Source organism: Hipposideros armiger, unplaced genomic scaffold (assembly GCF_001890085.2).
Source record: "Hipposideros armiger isolate ML-2016 unplaced genomic scaffold, ASM189008v1 scaffold_206, whole genome shotgun sequence".
Lineage (NCBI taxonomy): Eukaryota > Metazoa > Chordata > Mammalia > Chiroptera > Hipposideridae > Hipposideros > Hipposideros armiger.
Genome location: NW_017731556.1, coordinates 1,104,226 through 1,125,422, shown reverse-complemented (window position 1 = coordinate 1,125,422; position 21,197 = coordinate 1,104,226). Strand labels below are relative to the sequence as shown.

Here is a 21,197-nt window from a genome sequence, read left to right as displayed (position 1 = left end):
ATACAATCCCGGCTTGGTCTTGAGTGAGACAAAAAGTTCAGGCCACAGACATAACTAATAAGCCTGTCCTTAACCTCAGAGCGTGCGTCTAATTGGACCCGGAATGCCAAGCCCACCACCTCGTGCCTCCCATGAGACCTTTATGCCTGCATCTTGGTTTCTTCCATTTACCACTGTCCTATCAGCTATCACCTCAGATGCGCGCAGCCGCTGTCTCCATTTCTTCAAGAGCCCTCTTAGATCTCTTTAACCCGCTTCCTGAAGGTCACTGGTAATTTCACTGGCAAAATTCCGAACGACTTTTCGTAGGACTAAGCTACTACTCCTAACAGCAGTTGTAAGTTTTTCTTTAACTGAGCTTCAGGGACAAGCCATTGCCACCCTAGTTAACCTGGAATTTCAAAATAGGTATTTTATATTTGTATTTGTAAAGCCCAAATTAGTTTTGGAAAACTATCACAAATCCGTTTCTACCACAGTTTCACTTAATTCCTAAAATCTAAACTCTGTTGGTTTTTAAAAACTCAATGCTATAAGGGAACCCTGAGTTTGTCATCCATAAAACTTGAAAAAGGTTGATTTTAATAACCAAATGTTTCATATAAAACGCCAAGTCCTATGTGTTAGTATTTCTTACAAAATAGCATCCTTAATTATAACGTGTGGCTTCCAGGGACAACACAGGTTGCTTCATGTCCCTTTTGACAGTTAACTCTTTTAGGTGTTTTGTCTTTAGGAGCTAAAACTTGTCCTACTGACAATTTCAATGCAGTTGAGCTTGTTGACTTTGGATACGAAAGAATTTCAAACAACTCATTCTATGAAAAAGATGGAATTTCTTTAAAGACAGTATAAGTCAAAGTATACTAATAATACCTTGCACCCGCCCTTCTACCCTATATTGTCCATTCTCCATTCCTGGTCTTTTTCTATTGTAGAAGTAGAGTTGGTAAGGGATCTATGGCAACAGCTGTTTAGAAACAGTGGTGGTCCCTGCTAGGATGAAGAACGGACACCAGTTCAAAAACATAAAGCTGATCTGAGGCTAATTTGTCATTTTCTTAAACAACAAAAAAAAGCCAAAACCTGACATCTCCTTCCTCTCTCCCTGTTGCGGGCGGGTGGGGATAGAAAGGAGAGTAAGTTCCACCCCTTCCCTGGAGGACACCAGAGCTCAGCATGCAGAGGGATTCAGATATGGTGGTCGGTTCTGAAGACAGGTATAAACAGTGCTGGGGAGCAGGAGCCAGGAGTAGGGACTGGCAAGATCTGAAATGATGCCGGTGTCTGCACGTTCCTTATGTATTAAAACATAATCGAAGGTAGCAGGAAGGTGTTTTTTTTAATCTGTTAGAGGGCAAATAACCGTGTTCTTACACAAGATATCTATAGATATAGCATCAGGATAGATGTGAGAGGGGGCTGGTTTACAAGCCTGGCATTTAAACAATTTCCTATTTGGTCCTATACTAGTAAACAGGACCCCACAGCTCTGTCCTGGGTCTTCTAGTGTTGCCTCTCTCCGCTTTTCTTTGTAGCGGATTTGTATCTGTTTCGATTTCATTTACCACCCAGGAGTAGATGAATGCCCAGTTAACAGCTCTGGACCTGGGATTTCCCACCCTTTCCTGTCCTGTCCTGTCCCACTATGAGAAGGGCACAGGGTGACATCACTAGCACCTGAGCAGTAATAACACTTTTCACATTTCGCCAGCACCCATCCCTCTGAAATTTTTGATTCTTTCCTTTGCCTGCCATCCCATCTTCCCCTTTTAATTTATCCCTTACTTATTCATGCAATAGTCCCAATTTAAGACATAATCAACTTATAGCTGAAATGACTTCAACATATTGTTTCCTTCCCTCAACCTCTCTTACCTCACCCATGAAACCACCGGTTTCAGTCTGTCCTACGGTCCGCACCAAATACCACCGCCTGTGGGTGCCACCTACATGGCGTTACTTCTTCAAGGGGACCTGCTCACATTAGGACCTCTAACGGGGGCTTCAGCCTGACGCCAGATCATCTCCTCGCCCTTCGCTGTCTCCATCTAACTGCTCTCCTTGTTTGCTGTCCTGGGACCCCTGTTGTCTTTTCTGGTTAAGAAAGTCAGTCATTTTCTCCCTCCGCCTCTGCTTATAAAATGGGGCGTATGTTGCAACTGAGGGAAACGGCATGGAGTGCTACCCCCTCCTTTTTTTAAAAAAAAAAGGCAAACCCTGAAGCTTCCTGCCACCTCACCGCTCTCCTAGTCCCTTACTAGATCACCGCTTCACGCCAGAGGCAAGAAATGGTGCTGGCTGTGGCTGTGGCAGGGCAGGCGGCTCTTGCACAAAGCACCCTGCTTCCCTTGTTGCCTCACTTCACACTCGTAACTGAACAAGTTCAGAGCCACAACCTCCGAAATACCGCTCCAGACGCCTTCTTCAGCGCGCTGACCACAGCAATCCCACCTGGTTCTGCCAGGCTGATTCTCTGTTAGCTCCCCTGTCCTTCCTGGTCTTTATCTGCTATGTGGTTTGGTCTTTATCCACAGCTAGGATGTCCTCATTGTAGCTGAACTGCAGTGAACACCGCTTTCAGTGTTCCAGCAAGGATCCTTACTGTGCATACACAGTAAGAAGCTTATTGCACAACAGGAAGCCTTTGCAACTGAACTAGTGCACACAGTAGGCACTCAATACTTACATTATGGCGACTAGAGATGGGCCTGGGTACAGAACACACTGGAATTTTAAAACACCTAAGCATCCATGGGCTGATTTTAAAAGTCAGCTTATTATATTACAGGAGGTGTATACCTGGTATTCCCAAGGACCAGGAGCATAATTGATACCTTTCTTTTTTTTAACTCTTTCAAGTGCCTTGCTCCAGGGGCACTCCAAGCTTTAATAAAAATATGTCCATGTTAAACCACTCATGTGGGAATCCTGTCTTGCTAAATTCTGATGATCACCTATGTATTTTTATGAGTAGTCTGAAAGTTCTTTGAAGCTTTAAAGTTCATTTCATGAAAATTAGAGGCAAATGACACATTTCCCTTACGCAGGCAGCAAAAGCAGCACATGAGTGGGAGTTCTGCGTGTGTGGCTCTAGGGGACCACAGACACGGCTCACACGGCACTCATTCGCTGTCAACCACACTAAGCGCGACTTGAATCTATTTCGTATTTTATCTTTTCTATGATATAAAAACCATTTGGAGGCAGAAGCTACATTACATTTCACCCATGGAAGTACCTCACAGGCACTCGAGAAATAATGTAGACTAAACGCAGGGGTTTTTTAAAAGACTCATCTGTGAAAACTGGTTTTTATCCTTTCTTGTATCGTGGATGCCTCTGAAAATCTGATGACGTGCACATACTCAACACCTGTACACCCAACAGAATTCCCCTTGTTCAGGTGGCTTTTAGGCCTAAGTTGAGAAACTGCTCCAAAAGCCCACACGTAGGGGTGTTCCCTCCTCCCCCTCACTGTCAGGACCTGGTCGAGCCCTCCGTATTTCACACCTGCACTATTACAACAGATTTCAAATTGGTCTACCTGCCTGGTCTCTTTTCTCCAATTATTACCAGAGTCACCTTTCCAATGTCCTGATGAAATCGCGGTCCTCACTACTTCGACTCATTAGAATATAAGACACCACCCCCACAGCGGGCAGCCCTGCTGGGAGCTGCTTCCTTCCTGCCTCCATTTTGAGCCTCAGCCCGTTCCTGCTCCAACACTACCCTCTGTACACGTCTCTGAGGCCCAGGCTTAGGACCGTCCCAGAGCCTCCCAGCTGCCCATTTCCTGTCCTTTTTCACGCACTGCCTAAGGCTCTGCCTTTCTGAGAAGCCTTCCCAGATCTCATCGAGCAGTGGAGACCAACTTCCTCCGCCTGCACAGCTCTGGCAAAGCACTCAGACTGCATTTTAATTGTGTCTGCATGACTATCACCCCAGCCACGGGTCTTTTCATCTTTCTGTTCTTAGGCCTGACATATTGTAGGAACACAAGAAATATCTGATGAAAGAATGAACGGACGCTGCACAGCAAAACTGTCATATAAAACTAGTCATCACTGGAGATGGAGCTTTAAAGGCTAAAATGCAGCCACATGCTGTGTCCCTTTTCCCTGCAGGGTTTGGTCTGAGGACTTGCAAAGCCATTGAAAGGCATATGTAAAAGTACATACCTTCTCTAAAGCCTCTCACCTCATTAATTTATATCTGGAAATGAAGGCTTTGCCACAGTCTGGCTGCAAGCACTTGTAAGGTCGCTCCCTGGAGTGGGAATAATTGTGGATAGTGAACTTCTCCAGGGTGAGGAACGTTTTGCCGCATAATTGGCAGGGGTAGGTGGCCATGGGCTTTGCTTCTCACACCTTCCTTTTCAGATGCGCTGACCAAATGCTGTGCCATTTAAGCACAAATGGAAGGATGGTGCTGAGCACATCAGCAGAGCCACCACAGACGAACGCCAGGCCAGGGGACAGGCAGCGCTGCGGTCCTGGGCCTGCTCTCCCCAGACATGGGCCTCTTAGGACCCACTAGCTCTGCTTCCTGCTGTCCCACATCCTAGTTACTGTGCAGTCTCAGGCTGGGAGGAGAGTCTGAGGCACAGATGCGATTCCAGGAGCAGAAAGGGAACCTGCATCACTAGAGCTGGGGCATGTCCTGGATCACCAGACTGTCTGTGGAGAGAAGAGAAACCGATGTCTTGCATTAGCCATTTGAAAACAATGCTTTTCTCCCCCACCAGTTCAGTCAGCTCCCCGGGCAGCATGTTCCTGTAAATGGCCTAATGCAGCGCATTTCTCTATCCTCCCTGTGTGCTCTAAGAGATGCTTCGGCATGTAAGTCCACCTGCGGGTGCTTCTCCTGAGCGGCGAGGAGGCCAGCACAGTGTTTGGATGGTGGATGAAGCACACTTTCCTTGATGAGACAGCTATTTCCATAGACTCGCTATTATCTACTTCAAATCACAATCTCAGGCCAGTGAGGCTCAGTGACCAACTGGGAGAAAAACAAAGCAAAACACAGCTCCTCAGTGTGTTCGTGTTACTGGTACAGAAACAAAACCCAGCCTGCTTATTCAAACCATGGCCTCTTCCTCTTCACTCACTGTTAGCATAACATACATTGTTTATCACACCTGTTTAAACTTCCAGGGGATGAGATGAAATAATTTGTATACATCTAAGTTAATTTGCCTGTAAGGTTACCCTGTAGAAGAACTCAACTCTCTGATGTAAACAAAATGTGAACAAAGCTAGTTTAGTTCACCGATGTGCCTTTGGAGGGGAGACAAAATACTCCCCTGAAAACAAAACTGACGGGGGCGGGGAGGCTCAGCCCTCATTTATATGTGTAGGCACGGTCCTCTAGGAAACTGTTGTACTAAGCTCTTCCCCTTTTGTTTATGGGGACGGTTCTTCATTTCCCAGCCCCCACCCTGGAGGGCCAATCCAGCCATCTGTTGGTGGGCTACTTCTAGGAGGTGGGTCTGCTGTCTCTTCAACCTCAACTGTCTCAAACCCACGTTATTACCACCCTTCCAACCCAGCAAAGTCGTCAAACACCAGGTTCTTATTTTTCTACCTGTGGACCCCCATTTGAGGAGCCTTAAGAGTCTGAGGCAGTGTCACGAACAATCGAGAAAAGCCCTGGCAACCTGTGCTGCTCCAGAGGGAGTAATTCTCAGGCGGTGGATGAGAACCTTTCAAGTGCCAACCAGAGCACTGTATGCTTACGTTAAACACATTGGAGTAGCTTTTGTACACAGGCCAGCCTTCTCTGTATTTTGTCAAGTAAGCAGTGCACTCATGGTAAACTGACCAATCACAGCAAGTAGGTCTGCAAGGAAATCTGTTCTCTGCAGTTATTCACTTACTTCCAAGTCTTTAGAGTTGCTCTTTATTGTGAAAAGTTCAATTTTACTTACCTTGTCGGTTACTTTCAGATCGGAAAGCTGGAATCTAGCTAGATGAAATTTTATTATAACAGTTCAAGCATCTTTAAATATCAGTATTAGCACATGTATACAGGCACACATACATTCCTTTCCTAACGGGCAAAATTGCAGCAAACTTTTTGAGTTCCTCATCAACTAGCTCAGATGTTTCCAGTGTCTGGTCAGAGTTCACAAGGAGCCGGCCCCCGGCAGACACCCCTCAGCGTCCTGCCCCACCTGCTTGGACCCTTCAGAGCTGTCGTGCACACTCTGACCTAAAGCTTCGGCACTGATCCTAAGCCAGGGACACGGGCTTGCAAAGCCAATATCTTGGCACCACACCTTCTTTCTGGTGGTAGCTTGCACATACCTTGTTCCTCTGTGACTCTCTGTGGTGAACTTAAACTGAACCCCTGTCCTGGCTCTGCCCAAATCCCTCTCCCCGGCTCCCTGTTCCTGCCCGAGGCCCTGCGCTGAGGCATTCCCAACAACCCTGGCCACAAACGAAGCAGTTCCTTCCAGGAATTCTGGCCTGTGTGGCCGAGTTTTTGCTGCCAGGTCTCCTGATGTGCCCTGCTTCCTGTCCAGCCTAAGTCTGGCTAATACTGGCCCCACTATGAAAGGCACAGAACTTATCATCGTCTTTAAATACACTCATTCATTTGAAACGGCTGTGTGTTCTTCTCTGGTCTGCCAGAAAAGATTAAAATATACACACAATGTGAAGTTGGAAATTCATCTTCTTGTTCTCTTCACAGGCAAACTCAAAGTAGCACTAGTCACTCAGCAGGAGCTGGTTTGGGGGTGAGGACGACATATTTCTCTCACCTACACCAGTCCCTGGCATATGCTCTTTTTTTCAACTGCTCTCAGTGAGTTCATTCTCCCCAACTCTTACTTCAGGAAAGATAACTAGCGTGTCCAATGGAACTTTCTTTGATGATGGAAATGTCACACACAGAGGGTGCCAAAAAAAAGTATACACATTTTAAGAAAGGAAAAAACCTGTATTAAAATTGTAATACAACGAATGATGCTAGCATTCATTTGATTAACGCCATCTTTTGAGCGAACGTCATTGTACACATTGCTCGGCAATTCAATTCAACTTCAAAAAGTAATACGTACATAACATCTCTTAAAATGTGTACATTTTTTGGCACCCCCTGGTATATGACGGCTATTAAATACTCAAAATGTGATGCTGAGAAACCGAGATTTTTACTTAATTTAAGAAGCCACATGTGGCTAATGGCTGCTGTACTGGACAGCACAGGCAGGCTCTTAGCTTCACAGTCAGAAGAGACGGAGGCAAGGCTGTGCTTTCCTTCAGAAACAGCATGCTGCTGACTCCCCCTCAGGTGTTTCTCTGCAGTGTGGGCGGAACTGATGTAGATCCAGTCACTTGTTCTATGAATACAGTGGAAAGACACCCCAGTTCACACTCCACCTTCCCCACTTGTTAGCTAAGTCCTGAGTTTCAGCGTCCTCACTTGTGATATCTACCTGATGCATGAGCGGTTGGGGACAACCAAGTGACACAAGATGGATCTGAAAGCACGTTGTAATCTAAAAACACACCATACAAATAAATATATGGTATTTATGAAACACGGGGATGGAAAGTAGAAACCATCAGCTGGCACAGCATTCTAACCACTCAGCTATGGATATAACGGAAAAAAGACACGTTTTCTCCCTACATATAATTCACCATTTTTCTCACTGGAAGGAATTGGTACTTTGGCTAATCCACGTGCTTACACATGCAGAAAGGACCTACGAGGGTACAAGTAAAAATGAGCCTGCATCCTTTGTTTCTCAACAGACATCAACCGTGACTGACTGCTTACCAACACATCAGGAATACAAAGGAAAACTAAGATTTATTCAATTCAAAAGAAAAGGTACCTGCCCTTTAGCATTAATAAAGTTTTCCCAGAGCTAATCTCCGGCCACTTCCTTTGATTCGGAAGTCCAGCTCCAGGACGTTATCATCTACACTGCTCTTAGGCCTTCAAAGACGGCTGGCATATAACCAAGGAGTCTCAGACGTGGCCACACTTGATTTAATTGTGAGGCACATTTCCTCTAACTCTTTGTTCCACATCAAACTCTCTCCCAAAGAACAACAAAAGAAAGTAAAGTCGCTTAAACATTTTTTATACTTATTTCATAAAATTGTCTTTCCCCAAGACTGTATCTTTTTGAGTTTTGCATCTGTGTTAAATACACCTAACCCAACGCTAAGTGCAAAGTTGGTCCTCAAATACGTATTGAACTGAAATAATTATATGACACTTTAAGCATTCTTTAATTTCTTCAGGAAGTCTTTTCTAATGATGCATTCCAATTTACAAGTGGTTATAATATTTCATTCATATGGACCTTCAAATATAAATATTTGCACAGTTTTCATGATATAATCACAAACTTCTATAAAAATAGTCTCTCCCAACAGACTATAAAGTCACTGTGGCCAAGGATCAAAGCTCAGCTATTTTTAAAAAATAAACCGTGAGGCTAATACAACATCTCCCATCACACGTACTTGACCAGAGCTGGCTGGCTGCTGCTGAGTCCAATCTTTGGTGGAAACCTGATGCGCTTTCTGGCCACATCCTTAAAACAGACTTGTGATTAACTTTCTATTATCTGGCAAACCACCAACAATCCTAGCAGAACTGACAAAGGGATGGTCCTGATGATAATCAGTCCGTTTTGTGACTTGACATGCAGATTGCATTCGAGTCTTAAATACAGTAACATTTCAACACCTGTCACCCTAGGAAGATAGTAAGTCTTCCCCCAAAACATCTCAGGACATAATTTTCAATCCCCTTGATTCTAAAAATACTGAGTGAGTGATACAGATCTGCCAGTATGCCAAAGAAGGCTTGTGCCATCTGCTTCATTCTGTTCATGCTGATTATTTTAGGGATGAGAGAGGATCAGATTGGAATAAGAACATATATATATGGCAACAGCCAGGAAGGACTGAGTTCCATGAGGGCTGATGGTATACAACGGTAGAGGGAGGGGTCAGAGCACAACTGAAGTTCCAGGACGTCCCCAATGCTGTGTGACACAATCATCTAATAGGGGACAAATGTTTTACAACATTCTCAAAATAAACTATGACTTGTGGCTTCTATTTCCATTGTTCCCAGTGACACAACGCAAGGCCCACTTCTGAGAGGAAACTGAATTGCCGTTTGTAGTCTTCCAACTTGGGTACTCTACATTCTTTTTCTGATTCCATTCATTACCAGCCCTTGTAGATAAGATTCTACTCCAAATATTTCCCCTCTTTCATACTCCCAAAACCTAGGATTGTATTTATATTTAAGGCCAATTTAAAAAGGGCCTCTCACAAGTTTCTGTTTCTTCTTATACTCACAAAATAAACAGCCAATCATGGAGCAGGATAGATGGAAATTCACTGCTTATTTGGTTCGCGGGCATTTCTAGAGAGGGTGCTTCCCTCACTATCAGTTCTTTGAGGGACTGTGGTAGCAAGTAGCATCAATGAAAAAACTATCCAGAAACATCAGCAGGAGCACAAAAAAGCTACTCAGAGCCTAGTAGTTGTTACTGCTTGGTTTTGTTATGCACACGAGTCGTAAATTTGTTAGGTGTCGTATGCAAGCAAATACGATGTTACAAGAGTTGGGGTTCACTATATGTCTAATCAGCAAAACAGGTGCTCATGGGGCTAACCTGGTGAAGATTACAGATGTGAGGCCTGATGGGCACCTTACCAGATGGCTATGGCTGGGCTTTCAGCTTTAACTTACAGCAGAGCTTCCCATGTGGGGCCACGGCTGGCTTCTGTGGCTCATGGCTATGAGCTCTCTGAAACTCTATGCAACATTAGGACCCATGTGTGTTGGAATTCTTATGGGAAGAGAGACCACAACTTTATTCAAATTTCCTAAGGGGTCCTAGTTTCAAACTGGTTAAAAAACACTGACTTAGATGAAAGAGACAATCCCTCTTGGGACCAACAATTCACTTTGACCCTTCACAAAGTCAATGATTCTATTTCCTATCCATGGGCCATGTATTTTGTGCCTCAATCAGGTTAAAGTACAAATAAGAGTTGTTGCCAAATCATAGGGGTTAATTTGTCAGCATCTCTAAAATTCTTTTATTTATATATATATATTATATATATATATATATATATATATATATATTCAATAAAGCACTAAGATAGCATTAAAATCCACTAACACCTGACCTGACACATCACTTGGGAGGCGGCGCTTGTCTGGGATGAATGAACTGCTAGGCTGGACCCACAAGGCCTATTGCCCGGCTATGTTTGCAGACCCCTCTCCCTCAGTGTCTCAAAGGCATCTGAGGCCACAGATCAGTCCACTTGCTATGTCCTTAACGTGCCCATTCTCACACACTTCTTTGTTTTCCATGCTATGTCCCATCCTGGAATGTCCTGCCACCCTTGTCCACCTGGCAAACTCCTCCTTTCCCCAGTAGCTCCCTCCCAGGCACAGGAATGAGCTTCTCCCCATGGTGAAAGAATAAAACTGGGAGACCACTAAGGAAGTGATTATAATATTCCAGGAGACCCCAGTGGCTTGGGCTAAGATGGTTGTGGTGGAGATAAAAGATCACTAAAAACCATGGCTAAATTAGAAAGAGGAAAATGTGTCTGGTGAGACCCTGCCCCACAAAAGGTGCTTCTGAGTTCCCTCCAGAACTGTCCATTCAACGGCCTTGTCGACATCCCCACCGTAACACGACTGGAGCAGTGTGCCCCCATTGTTACTTGTGGGTAGGAAGCACCGACTGCCCCTGCCCCTCTATTCCGCTCTGGGGAGCACCACCCCGCACCTCGCCACCTGTTTCCTAACTGCCTCCTGAACAAGCAGGTGTGCCACCTACTGACTCTTACCTGTCGCCCTGACAGACTTCATTTAGTTAACCTAGTGACTACACCCTTATTTTCTTAGAAATAAGGCCTAAAATAAGTAAGAAAGCCAAAGTGAACTATTTTTCTAATATTCAGAGAGAAAATTACTAAGTTGATTACTGTCTAGTTGATTACGGCACAAATTTAGCACATCTAATGTATGCACTCGACTTAGAAAACAAAAAGCCCAGAGTGCTAGCTCTCTATTTACAAACTGTGTAATATCGAGTTACAAACGGCAAACTGAATGAAAGTATGTAGCTCCAGTCTCTCCTGAAACTCTTAAAACAGTAGTAATGAGATTTTTTCAAAAACACAGCCTAAGGTAACAGGAAAGGAGGCAACAGTAACAAAACTGTGGGAGCTGGAGAGCAGATGAACAAGCGGTGTCTGCCTTAGCAGCCCTATGAAAGTTAATTCTAAGCCATTCATAAAAAGCTATGAAGCAACCTGATTTACCCTACAGAGTCCATCAAAAGTCTCAGAAATGTGGGTGGGCATCAGGTACCTCTGGAAGTGGAGTAAAAATGGGCATAAAACAGAGTGGTTAAAGCCTGTTAGTGAAGCCTTCAGCCCTCTGACACACTCCTCGTGGAGGGCCATGAGGGCAGGTACTGTGCAGGCACAGGATGAATTCAGTGGGGGCTTGTACACTTGCCCTGTTTGGCTATCGGAACACCGGGGACCAGGCCTGCATCCTCCAAGGCAGGAGACTGAAGGAGTCTTCTCTGGGAAAGTTGACCAGCCCAGGAAAAGAGCTAACGGAAAGGACAAATAGCAGTCTCAAGGCTTTACATGCATTACTCTATAAGGAAGCCTTGTTGACACGCCTTATCTAAGTACACAAAGCTTCCATCAGCTTTTAATGGCTCCACTAGCAAATCAGCAGGCAGCAGAGGATCACCAGAAATCAGAAGAAAGCATCTCAGGAAAAACTAGCACAGAACAAACCAAAAAAAGCAACTAGGATAAAGAAAAAAAAACAAAAAAACCCAACGCTATTGACAAAAATAAACTTCAGAAACAATTACCATTAATATTCTAGAGAGAAAAAGAGACCTCTAAAAAAACAAGTTTTTTGTTTTTGTTTTTTTAAGAAACGACAGCAAAAAAGGCAGTGGCTAATGCCAGAGCCCAGGGACAAGCACTGGAGTCAAACTTGCTGGGTTAGTATTTGAGAATCTGCACATGTAATAAACTCCCCCTGGTGATCCTTAGGCACCCTTACATTTGCCAATGTAGCTTCTTCTGGGGGTATCTGCTATTTTCACATGTCTGCTAGTCCTAATGCTCAATGGTGGTTAATACTATGGAGCAAGCAACCTTTTATCCAGTTAATAGAACCCAGAGACTAATTAACAGTAAAATCATTCATAAGTTAAATGGTCAAAATATGCACCATCAGACTAAGAAACAGGAAAAGGGAGGTAATTTTTAAGTTAATGAAACTTCGTCAGATGATAAAAGTATCTATTATCACTGCTTCTTGTTAAACATTTGTTCTAGAAGTTGTGTACCATACAATAAAGCATTAAAAAGAAATAAAAGATCTAAAATTGGAATGGCATAAATATTTCATTATTTACAGATGACTGACTACATAGAAAACTCCAGAGAATCCACACATAGAATATTAGAATTAGAAAGTTTGGCTAGATATTTAGTTATAAAAATCAAAATACAGAATCAAGTATATTTCTAAATGCTGGCAAACAAAAATATAATTTAAAATACCACATACATTATCACAAAACAAAGACATCTAGAAATAAAACTAACCAAAGATGTACAAAATATGTATGGAGAAATTATAAAACTATACTGAAAGACACTGAAGAAGACCTAAATGAATGGAGAAGTATACCATGTTCATGGATAGGGCAATACAAAGAATTATTGTAATATTGTCAGTTCTCTCCATGTTTATGTATTTATTCAATGAAGTCCTAATAAAAATTCAATAGGGCTCTTTGTTGGAACTTGACAAGATCATTCTAACTTTTATATGGAGAACAAAATGTCCAACAACAAGCCAAGACGTTCCCAGTTCTGCTAGATCATTCTCATCATCACACAAACAGACCATGATTTCTCTCAGAGAAGAAAAAGGTGACAGACAGATAAAATATTTTTTTTTAAAAAAGAGCTATAGTAATTAAGGCAGTATGATATAGGCACAGGATTAGACAAGTGGACCAATGAAGTAGAATGAATAGCCAAGAAACTGACCCACTATTGTATAGAAAATACATGACAGGGCTGGCTTGCAATCACTGGTGAAAGAATGGACTACTTAATAATTTGTTATCCCTATGGGAAAATGAGGAAACTGGATTCCTATCATACATCATATATTAAATTAATTCCAGATTACAGACTTAATGTTTAAAATGAAACTTTAAAACTTTTATGCAAGAACAAAAATAAAACATGAAGGCATTTCACAGAAGGGGAAACTCAGCTAACAAACAAATGAAAATATGCACAATATTATCCAGGGTAGATTTCTTGGTCTGTCATTAAAATCACTTCCCTTGTACTTTCTACTCTGTGGGCCTTCTCTCTTCATTGTACTTGGCTGGCAAAACTCAAATCCTTACTACCCTATTTAATCCCTGATCGACCCCACCCCTAAATCTGGCATTCCTTATGCCCCCATTCCCTGCCTTTTTTTTTTTCTTTTTCATGCACTTGCACATCTGACTTTTTCTGTTTTAGTTCTTAACCTCCACTCCCACCCACCCAAACAAACACACTGCAGTGAAATTCAATTTTTAAACCAACCAGATTGGCAAAAATAGAAAGTCAGGAAAGAGGCGATACATAAGACCGGGGACATGAACAGGACATGTGCCTTTAAAGATGCTCTTCCTTAGGAATGAACAGATATGCTACAATTAAATGCGTGAAAATAATTATTAAAATTCAGGGTGCATAAGGAATACAGTGGTGTATTCCTTGCTTAGAGTGATCATCTCTTGCTTAGGAGATTAAGAGAGGTTTCATGGAGAAGCCAGAGTTAAAGCTAAGCCTGCAAATTTACCTGGTGTTCAAGGGAGAAGTGGTCACTTTTAGGCCAACAGAATGAATCAACACAGGACACTTGAAAAGAAGCAGCTCAGTATGACTGGAATATAAAGCAAATATGGGGGCATGTGGACAAGCAGGCTGAAGGGAGAGACAAGGACCGGTCACAAAGAGTCAGTGATGTGCTGCTCCATTCCACTAGGTGGGCTTTTTTGTTGTCATGTTTTAGTAGACTGTCTAACCTACTTAGTCAAGGCATCAGGGAGGTGGGGAGAGAAGCAGAAGTAGATAGAGAATGCTAGCTCAGGGAGAATGAGGAGCAATGGGAAAGGCGTAAACACAGGACTCTAAGCCTCAAAGAGCCACAGAAGACCTAGAGGAGCCAAACCACAAGGGGCAAGGATGACGGAGACTGATGACCAGGAGCTGGGCAATGGGAATCCCTCATAAGTAACAGATTATCACTTACAATAATTATGGCAGGGACATATAAGATACTGAGAGTCATGGGACCGGGCTAGTGAGACCAATTTGGCTTTTGCCATATCTCAGAAGAGATAACAGTGGCCTGGAAAGGAAGAGAGGACGGGTTGAAATGACACTTTGTAAACAGACCAGTTAGATTAGGACTAAGGTTAGGTTAGAGAAAAGAGCGGACAGTGGTGGCAGACAGGGAAAGGGAGGATGAGTCCCAGATGAAAAATCTAACACAGCATTGGAATTAGGAGTTTAGTTTTAGATGTGTTGGGTTGAAGGTGCTTAATGGGCATTCTGTGCAGCAGGGAGACCTACAGCATGGGGTCTTGTAGACCACAGAGCAAATGATACTCTTTGGCTTCAGGGAAGTAGGTACCCTTGTGAAGCTGGCTTCTATAAGCGACTTTATAAATTACTCTTGAGCTCTACATGGGTGGCCTCAGATGCTGTCAGCGAGCTTACACGATCAACCTTGCTCAACAGTGTCTGTCCTTCCCGAGTGGTGTGGTGACGCGGGTTGTCCTGGGGGTGAGGAGGAATTTGTTTTCTTTACGGCAGGCTGCAGCTAGACTGCTCCTCCCTTAGGATATCTATTCTGCATTGTGGAACAGGGTGGAAGCAGGCTTGTGGGGACATGTAATTCTCACAGGCTCCGAGGACAGAAGCCTCCTGCCTCTCAATTCTCCCAGTTCCTTTCGGGTAAGACAGTGCAGTGACAAGTCTATGGTGATAAAAATAAGAAAAATGAGAATTAAGTTTGCACTAGAAAAACTTGCTAAGCTGTTCCAAAATGATTTCTAACTGGTGATAGTGTAAAACAAGACCTAATAGTTCAAAATCCATGCCTGGTTGCCCGCTCTACTAAAAGAAGGTAGGCTTTGCACAGGTGGGACCCTTTCTTTGTTATATGTTTAGCAAACTGATGATAATGCCGACCCTATGTCGAGGCCAGCCACTCTGGTCTTTATGGGGGTGGGAAGAGGAAGGTGGGAAGAGAAGAGGTAGAAGCAGGTAGGAATGCCCCCAGAGCTCTGTCTCTGCTGGATGGGACGAAGCCCTAAGCAGCAGTGGAAACGGCGGAAGCCTCAAAGAGCCACGGAAGACTGAGAGGTCTGGGAGCACCCTAGCCCCTCCCCTCACCTGGATGGAGTGGAGGCCGGGGGCTCACACAGCTCGGCAGTCCCCAGACCAGGTCGAAGTGCTTCCACAGAATGGGTCGTTCCGTGCCCTCTGGAAGGAAAGAGGGAAGGAAACATCTTCAGGGATTCTTACATCTTCCACACTCCTCCTCTCCCCACCATATGCATGGTATTTTTAAATACAAACATTTAGGAAGAAATATTAAATGTCTACAAACAAGCGTTTGCAGAAAGGCAAGTGTGAAGTCCAGGACTGGTTCTCCAGCTGCCATGGACTGGACCTTGCTATAAGGAGACGATTAAGGAACTCGAGGTAGCATGGTGGGGTAAGGGGTGGAGAGCCATCTTGAAATCCACACAAGAGCCTCTGGTATCAGAAAATTTTCTAGTCATTGAAGCCAGTGATGGGGACTATTCTTTTGTGATGGCTGAAAATAGATCCCCCCGCCCCCCTCCCAGCAAATCCTCACGACTGGCTTTAGGCCCTGTTAGGATAGGCTTCTATAGCTTCCAGCCAGTGATCTCTTTTCCTGGGGCTCTAAGAGTAGAGCACGGAGGAACCAAAACTACCTAATTAGCGACAGAGCCTATTGTCCTAATACGCTACCATTCTAGGGGAAAGAAAAGCTTGGGTCTTTCCCAGGAAGTGTGTGAGGGTAAAAGCTCAACTGAGAAAAGAAACAAGAATGGCAGATTGGTCACATTGGTGACGGGCAGCCAGATTCTTGAGTTAAACATCTCTTGAAGGAAACTTAAAAACTATATGAGATGTGGGAAGGATGTGCAAGCCTTGGGTGGACTGTTTGATCCTAAAACAACAATATCTTTAACTAAACAGAAAAAGGCCTGAAAGTACAGGTAACAATATGTCAGCGGAGTTATCTCCAGGGGGGTGGAATCAGAGATGACTTTTCTTTGTTTTTCCTTTTTGAATATCGTACTGTTTAAATTCTGATAATGGCTACTTAGGTTGAGTCCAGGAGCATACAGGTAGACAAAAAGGAGGCAGTGTATTTCAGGCAGAGAGAAGAACACAGAAAAGCACGGAGGCAGGAAGCAGCACAGGGTAGCAGGTATCCTGGGGGTTCAGTCTGGCTGGAATGCAGGTGTGAGGATAAGCGGAGCAGGGGATGGGCCTGGAGAGGAGGCCCCAAACACCAACGGTCCCAGGAACCAGCCTGAGGAATCGGGTTATCCTACTGGGAAGCAGGAGCCAGTGAAAGTGCGGACGGCTCATCAACAGATTGCTTTACACAGGAAAACACTGACAAGTAATCACTTATCCCTCCCCCACGGATAGCTTCATTACCCTGAGGGCACAGCCGGATGAAATGTACTGTTTGGAAACTCTAAATGGTTCTTTTCACGCAAGGTGAGCCTGAGACCAAATCTGATTACCCAAATGGACACAAATGTAATTGGCAGTTTTAAGTGACAACGTATGCTTGTTTTTTTTTCAAGCCTTTTCACTGGATGAGCATTTAGAACTCACTTTACTATAAACTGTGTACACAGTTACCAGAGAAAGTGCAATTGCTGCTCCCGGCCCTGGGCTCACTCCCTTTCCTCTAGAAGTACGTCTGCCCGCCTCAGAGGCCACATGCCTTACTATTAGACACAATACTACATGGTGCTTGAGTGGGAATGTCCTCTTTGCCTTCCCATGTCACCTCCAATAAATTCAAATGATGCAAAGCGAATTGTTCATCCAGAAATACTTGATTTGAAATCGCCAAAGATTTATCACTAGTCCTTTAGGATGACCCCAGTTTTTCACTTTTCCTTTTGAAGATGATAAAGATTTCATCAGGTTTCCATCTTAAAAGGAAATGACACTAGAGAGACAAGGCAACTTTTGCAAGGTCCCACACTGGCTTCTCTGAAAGGAGAAAGGAATGTCAAGGAAACGGGGAGAAAGCTTAAAAAGAGCGGGACACAGGCAGGCAGGGGCCTCCTCTCCTTTTCACCTTAAGTCTTTTCTCTCCCCCATTCACAGCTTTAGGTCCTTTGTTTGTTTAACAAACCATTACAATTATACCCGATTCAATGGGAGGAATGCGCACTCTCTAAGTAGCTGTCCTGGCGATCCACATGTGTGGTCCATCCCTCAGCCCATCCGCGGGCGGCTTCAATGTGCTGCTCTGTGCTCCTGGCGCCCCGGAGGCCGGGCACCTTGCGTACAATACGCCCCAATTTCCCACCGCCGCATGCTTGCGGCTCGTTCCCAGCAGCCTATGGCGATGTCTCAAGTTGGGCTTCCCTTTCCTGCTTGCCTCGCGATGGTCCTGCCCATCCTGCCTGGGCTTGTCCCACTCTGCTCCTCAGACAGACACTGCCTGGTGTGTTAGCCGCCCCCTACCTGTCTTTGGCCCACAGACTCACCACCCAGTACCGGGCAGACACATTCCAGGATCTTACTGGTTATCAGGCCCAATCTTCTAATGTCAATCAGACAGCAAGCAGAAGATACAATGGCAAGGTCCCCCTCCCCCACCCAGTTGGAACCACTAGTGCCTTTCTCAGTTCCTAAGTTCCTAGTAGGTAGACTGGCGCATTGGGATGAATTCCAATTTCTTGGCCAATAAATCAAAATGTTATGTAGTAACATTATATTTCAAAAAAACCCAAAATAATGTTTAGCAAAACAATAGTGTATTTCAGTTGAGCTCATAAAGCCCTCTCATGCTATTCTGCCTAATAATTTCCATCGGCCAGCCCTGTGAGATAGGCAGAAAGGCGTTTTTATCCCCAGCTAACAGATGAGGAAACCGAGGTTCAGAGACTGCGGTTCTCTACCCATAGGCACTGACAAATAAGATCCTGCAAGTACTGAGCTGTACAAAGCAGAGTGCCCAGCGCACAGTAAGTGCCCCGAAAGTGTCAGCTTCCTTTAGTATCATTACTGATGACCACGACAGTGACCAGGGGCCAAACCCAGGTGTTATGAGCTAGGCCAAGTGCTCTTTCCACTTACACCTTGCCACCCCCCTAGGCAAGCTGTCTGCACGAGCAGCAGAGAGCAGCAGACTTGGGCAGGAGCTTTTACTGCGGTATTTCCAAATAAAGCCTCCGAGCCTGACGCGGGATTCCCTAGCATCCCGGTATGTGAGCAGCATCTTCCTCAGCTTATTAGTCAACATCCTCCGCAAAGGGAGGGCAATCTTTACACATCCTCTACGTACACGGTTAAGAGTGTGGTCAGGGCAGCTTTAAAGCTTCTGCACTGACAGGGTTGTCAGCAGAAAACCCTCCAGGCCTCCAGGAACTACAGGGCTGCGAATGGGGGACATCAGAGGATATGAAAAGTTGCGAAGTACATCCTCTGATTCCCTGAAATGGAGAGTGTACGGATGCTTTATAAAAAAAAAAATGTTCGAGAATTCTGTTCTGAGGTATTTTTGCAGTTCGAGGGGGCAATGTATTTATTCTGCACTGGAACCTTTTTTTAAAGTACCTGGAACCTCCCTCGCATCCTTGACTATGACTATGTGTTTCCAAGCACTTATTCATAAACATACCCAGAGAGACATAATCTTAAAAAGGTACCATCACTTGCATACCTACTCGATGACAGGAAATGTCAGCTTCCAGGCGGTCATGGACTCCTCGCAGGAGTTTGTTTGAGGATTCAAACCTGTAAGAAGAGATCTTGCACATCTTCAGTGAATGAAGCCAGGAAAACATTCCCAACCCCCACCCCTCCCCCTTTATCCTGCAACTGGGGCTTCACTTCAAGAGCACGCATAACTGATGGTGCAGAGGAGATTTTCTGCTGCTTTTTCACACATTTTAATAAATAACAGATCACTTTTAAACTTTAAAATCCTGTATATACCTCAGGAGACCTACCACCCTTAATTTTAAAATATGTCAGATGCACCCCATGGCAAGTCTTAAACATTTAAACCATCTCATATTTAAAAAGTGTGATAGTGTTCATTATGTTGTAACTTAAAAGTTTCAATATTTCATATCATCTTGCTCAAGAAGAGCTTTAAGTATTTCTGTTATATCCTTTGCCCTACTTGCAACTGGATTAGAAAAAACCCTGAAATATTTCCCTGCTTTCTGCAAGTAGAGAAAAAAACCCAAAACCCATGCAATTGCTTATATAAAATATTCAAAATAGCACTCAGAGGAAATGGAATTTTTTTAAATCAACAGTATTAGAATACCATAAAACAGGCATGCAAATCTATGCAATAACAGAACCTGAAACAAATTATGAATTGAAGAAAGTCAGCAATAACCATTGGGCATTCACTTTCAACAAAAGCTTCGTATAAACATATAGATTTATCAAATGTGCAGGGTGAAAAGGCTGAAGGCTCCAAACTGAGTAGACAATTCACTGGGTACCGAACCTGGCTATGCATTAGAATACCAGGGAAATGTTTTGTGCAGACTGACACAGCATCACTGGGGCCCTGGAAATTTATGTTTTCGCCGAGTCTTCAGGGCCGAGTGTGCAGCCAGCTTTGCACCACACTGGTGAGCACTGGGAATCCAGTATCTCTGCTCACCAATTAATTATAAAGCTTGGCTTCTTCCAGCTCAGACTATTCCAACCAGTTGATCCTCTTAGGGGAAAAGCTTTTCAGGATTTTCTTACCCAGTACAAAGGTAAATCTATTATGAAACAAAGCCAATTATATCTCACCTAAGTGATTTTTTCATTTGGTTGCCTGTTTTCTTCTCTTAATTTGATCAAAAAGGCTATGTCCGTTTATTTTGCATAAGAACATCCTTTTAAGTTAAAAATGGAAAAATTAAGACTGTTTTAGACAACTAAAACTTTAAAATAACCATCAAAATGCAGGAGAAAAACTGGAGGTGAGTAGGCTCTTCGTCTGAAGCATCCAGAGAATTTGTTTTAAATGTATTCCTTGCTTTGCATGTATAAACACTTCACAAATTATCTTCATGGTACATCTCTCTTCTCAAAATACTCAACATTTAGCGTGGTCTCTGAAGGCCTATGTTAATTTTTTTTTAAAGTGCTTTCGAACACATTAAAGCAAAGGAGTGAAATTCTTCTGGATGATTCTTCGTTTGCTCCTACCCACCTCACCAATGGACAAGACCAATTTGTGAATTCAGGGAGGCGGGGGCTCTTGTGCTTCCCTGGAAAGGGTGCACATGACGTGAAGTACGCAAACCAGGCCATAGAGGAGCTCAGCTTCATTGTCAAAATATTCAAATTATCACTAAAAGAAAGCGATTCCTTTCTGAATTCAACAATACTCCTTGGCCTCTGAGGGCTCACACAGGAGCTTATTCTTAAGCTGCTCAATGTAAGTGGCGCTGGTGAAAGAGGAGAACTCAGGCAGGGAGGCGATCAAGTCCCTCTGCCTTTCCCACCTGCCATCTCAGCACCAGTCTAATGCTTAAATAGTTAACAAGGCAACAGAGAACCCGAAAGCATGCGTGGCCCTGGGGGGAAATCCTGTGCAGCAGAGGGCAATTAATAAAGCGGAGAAGAGGCAGTGAGGAAAAAGAACATATCTAAGTTTGGCAGACTGTTTTTCAGGTCTGAATTGACATTTCAAAATCCGAGAAAAAGGTTTTGATATGTCAACAATATTAAAAAATGTATATGGTAGAAAAAAAATGACCCTGTAGCATTCAATATTCCTAACTATAGATGTCTCTAAGCTCTGGAGTAGCAAGAAAAATCACT

General features: G+C 43.8%; 1 protein-coding gene across 25 annotated transcripts in view; it reads right to left on the bottom strand.

The window, feature by feature from the left end:
* The window catches only part of PLAGL1 (PLAG1 like zinc finger 1), a 64,880-nt gene that overhangs the window by 2,808 nt on the left and 40,875 nt on the right, over positions 1–21,197 (bottom strand). For 4 of the 25 annotated variants that reach the window (XM_019653760.1, XM_019653778.1, XM_019653782.1 and 1 more), the window contains 2 exons: positions 19,082–19,151; positions 15,519–15,608 (listed from right to left, as the gene is read on the bottom strand). In XM_019653760.1, the coding sequence (XP_019509305.1) occupies positions 15,519–15,608; positions 19,082–19,151 (160 nt within the window). The other 21 variants (XM_019653766.1, XM_019653772.1, XM_019653771.1 and 18 more) reach the window with 13 other exon arrangements.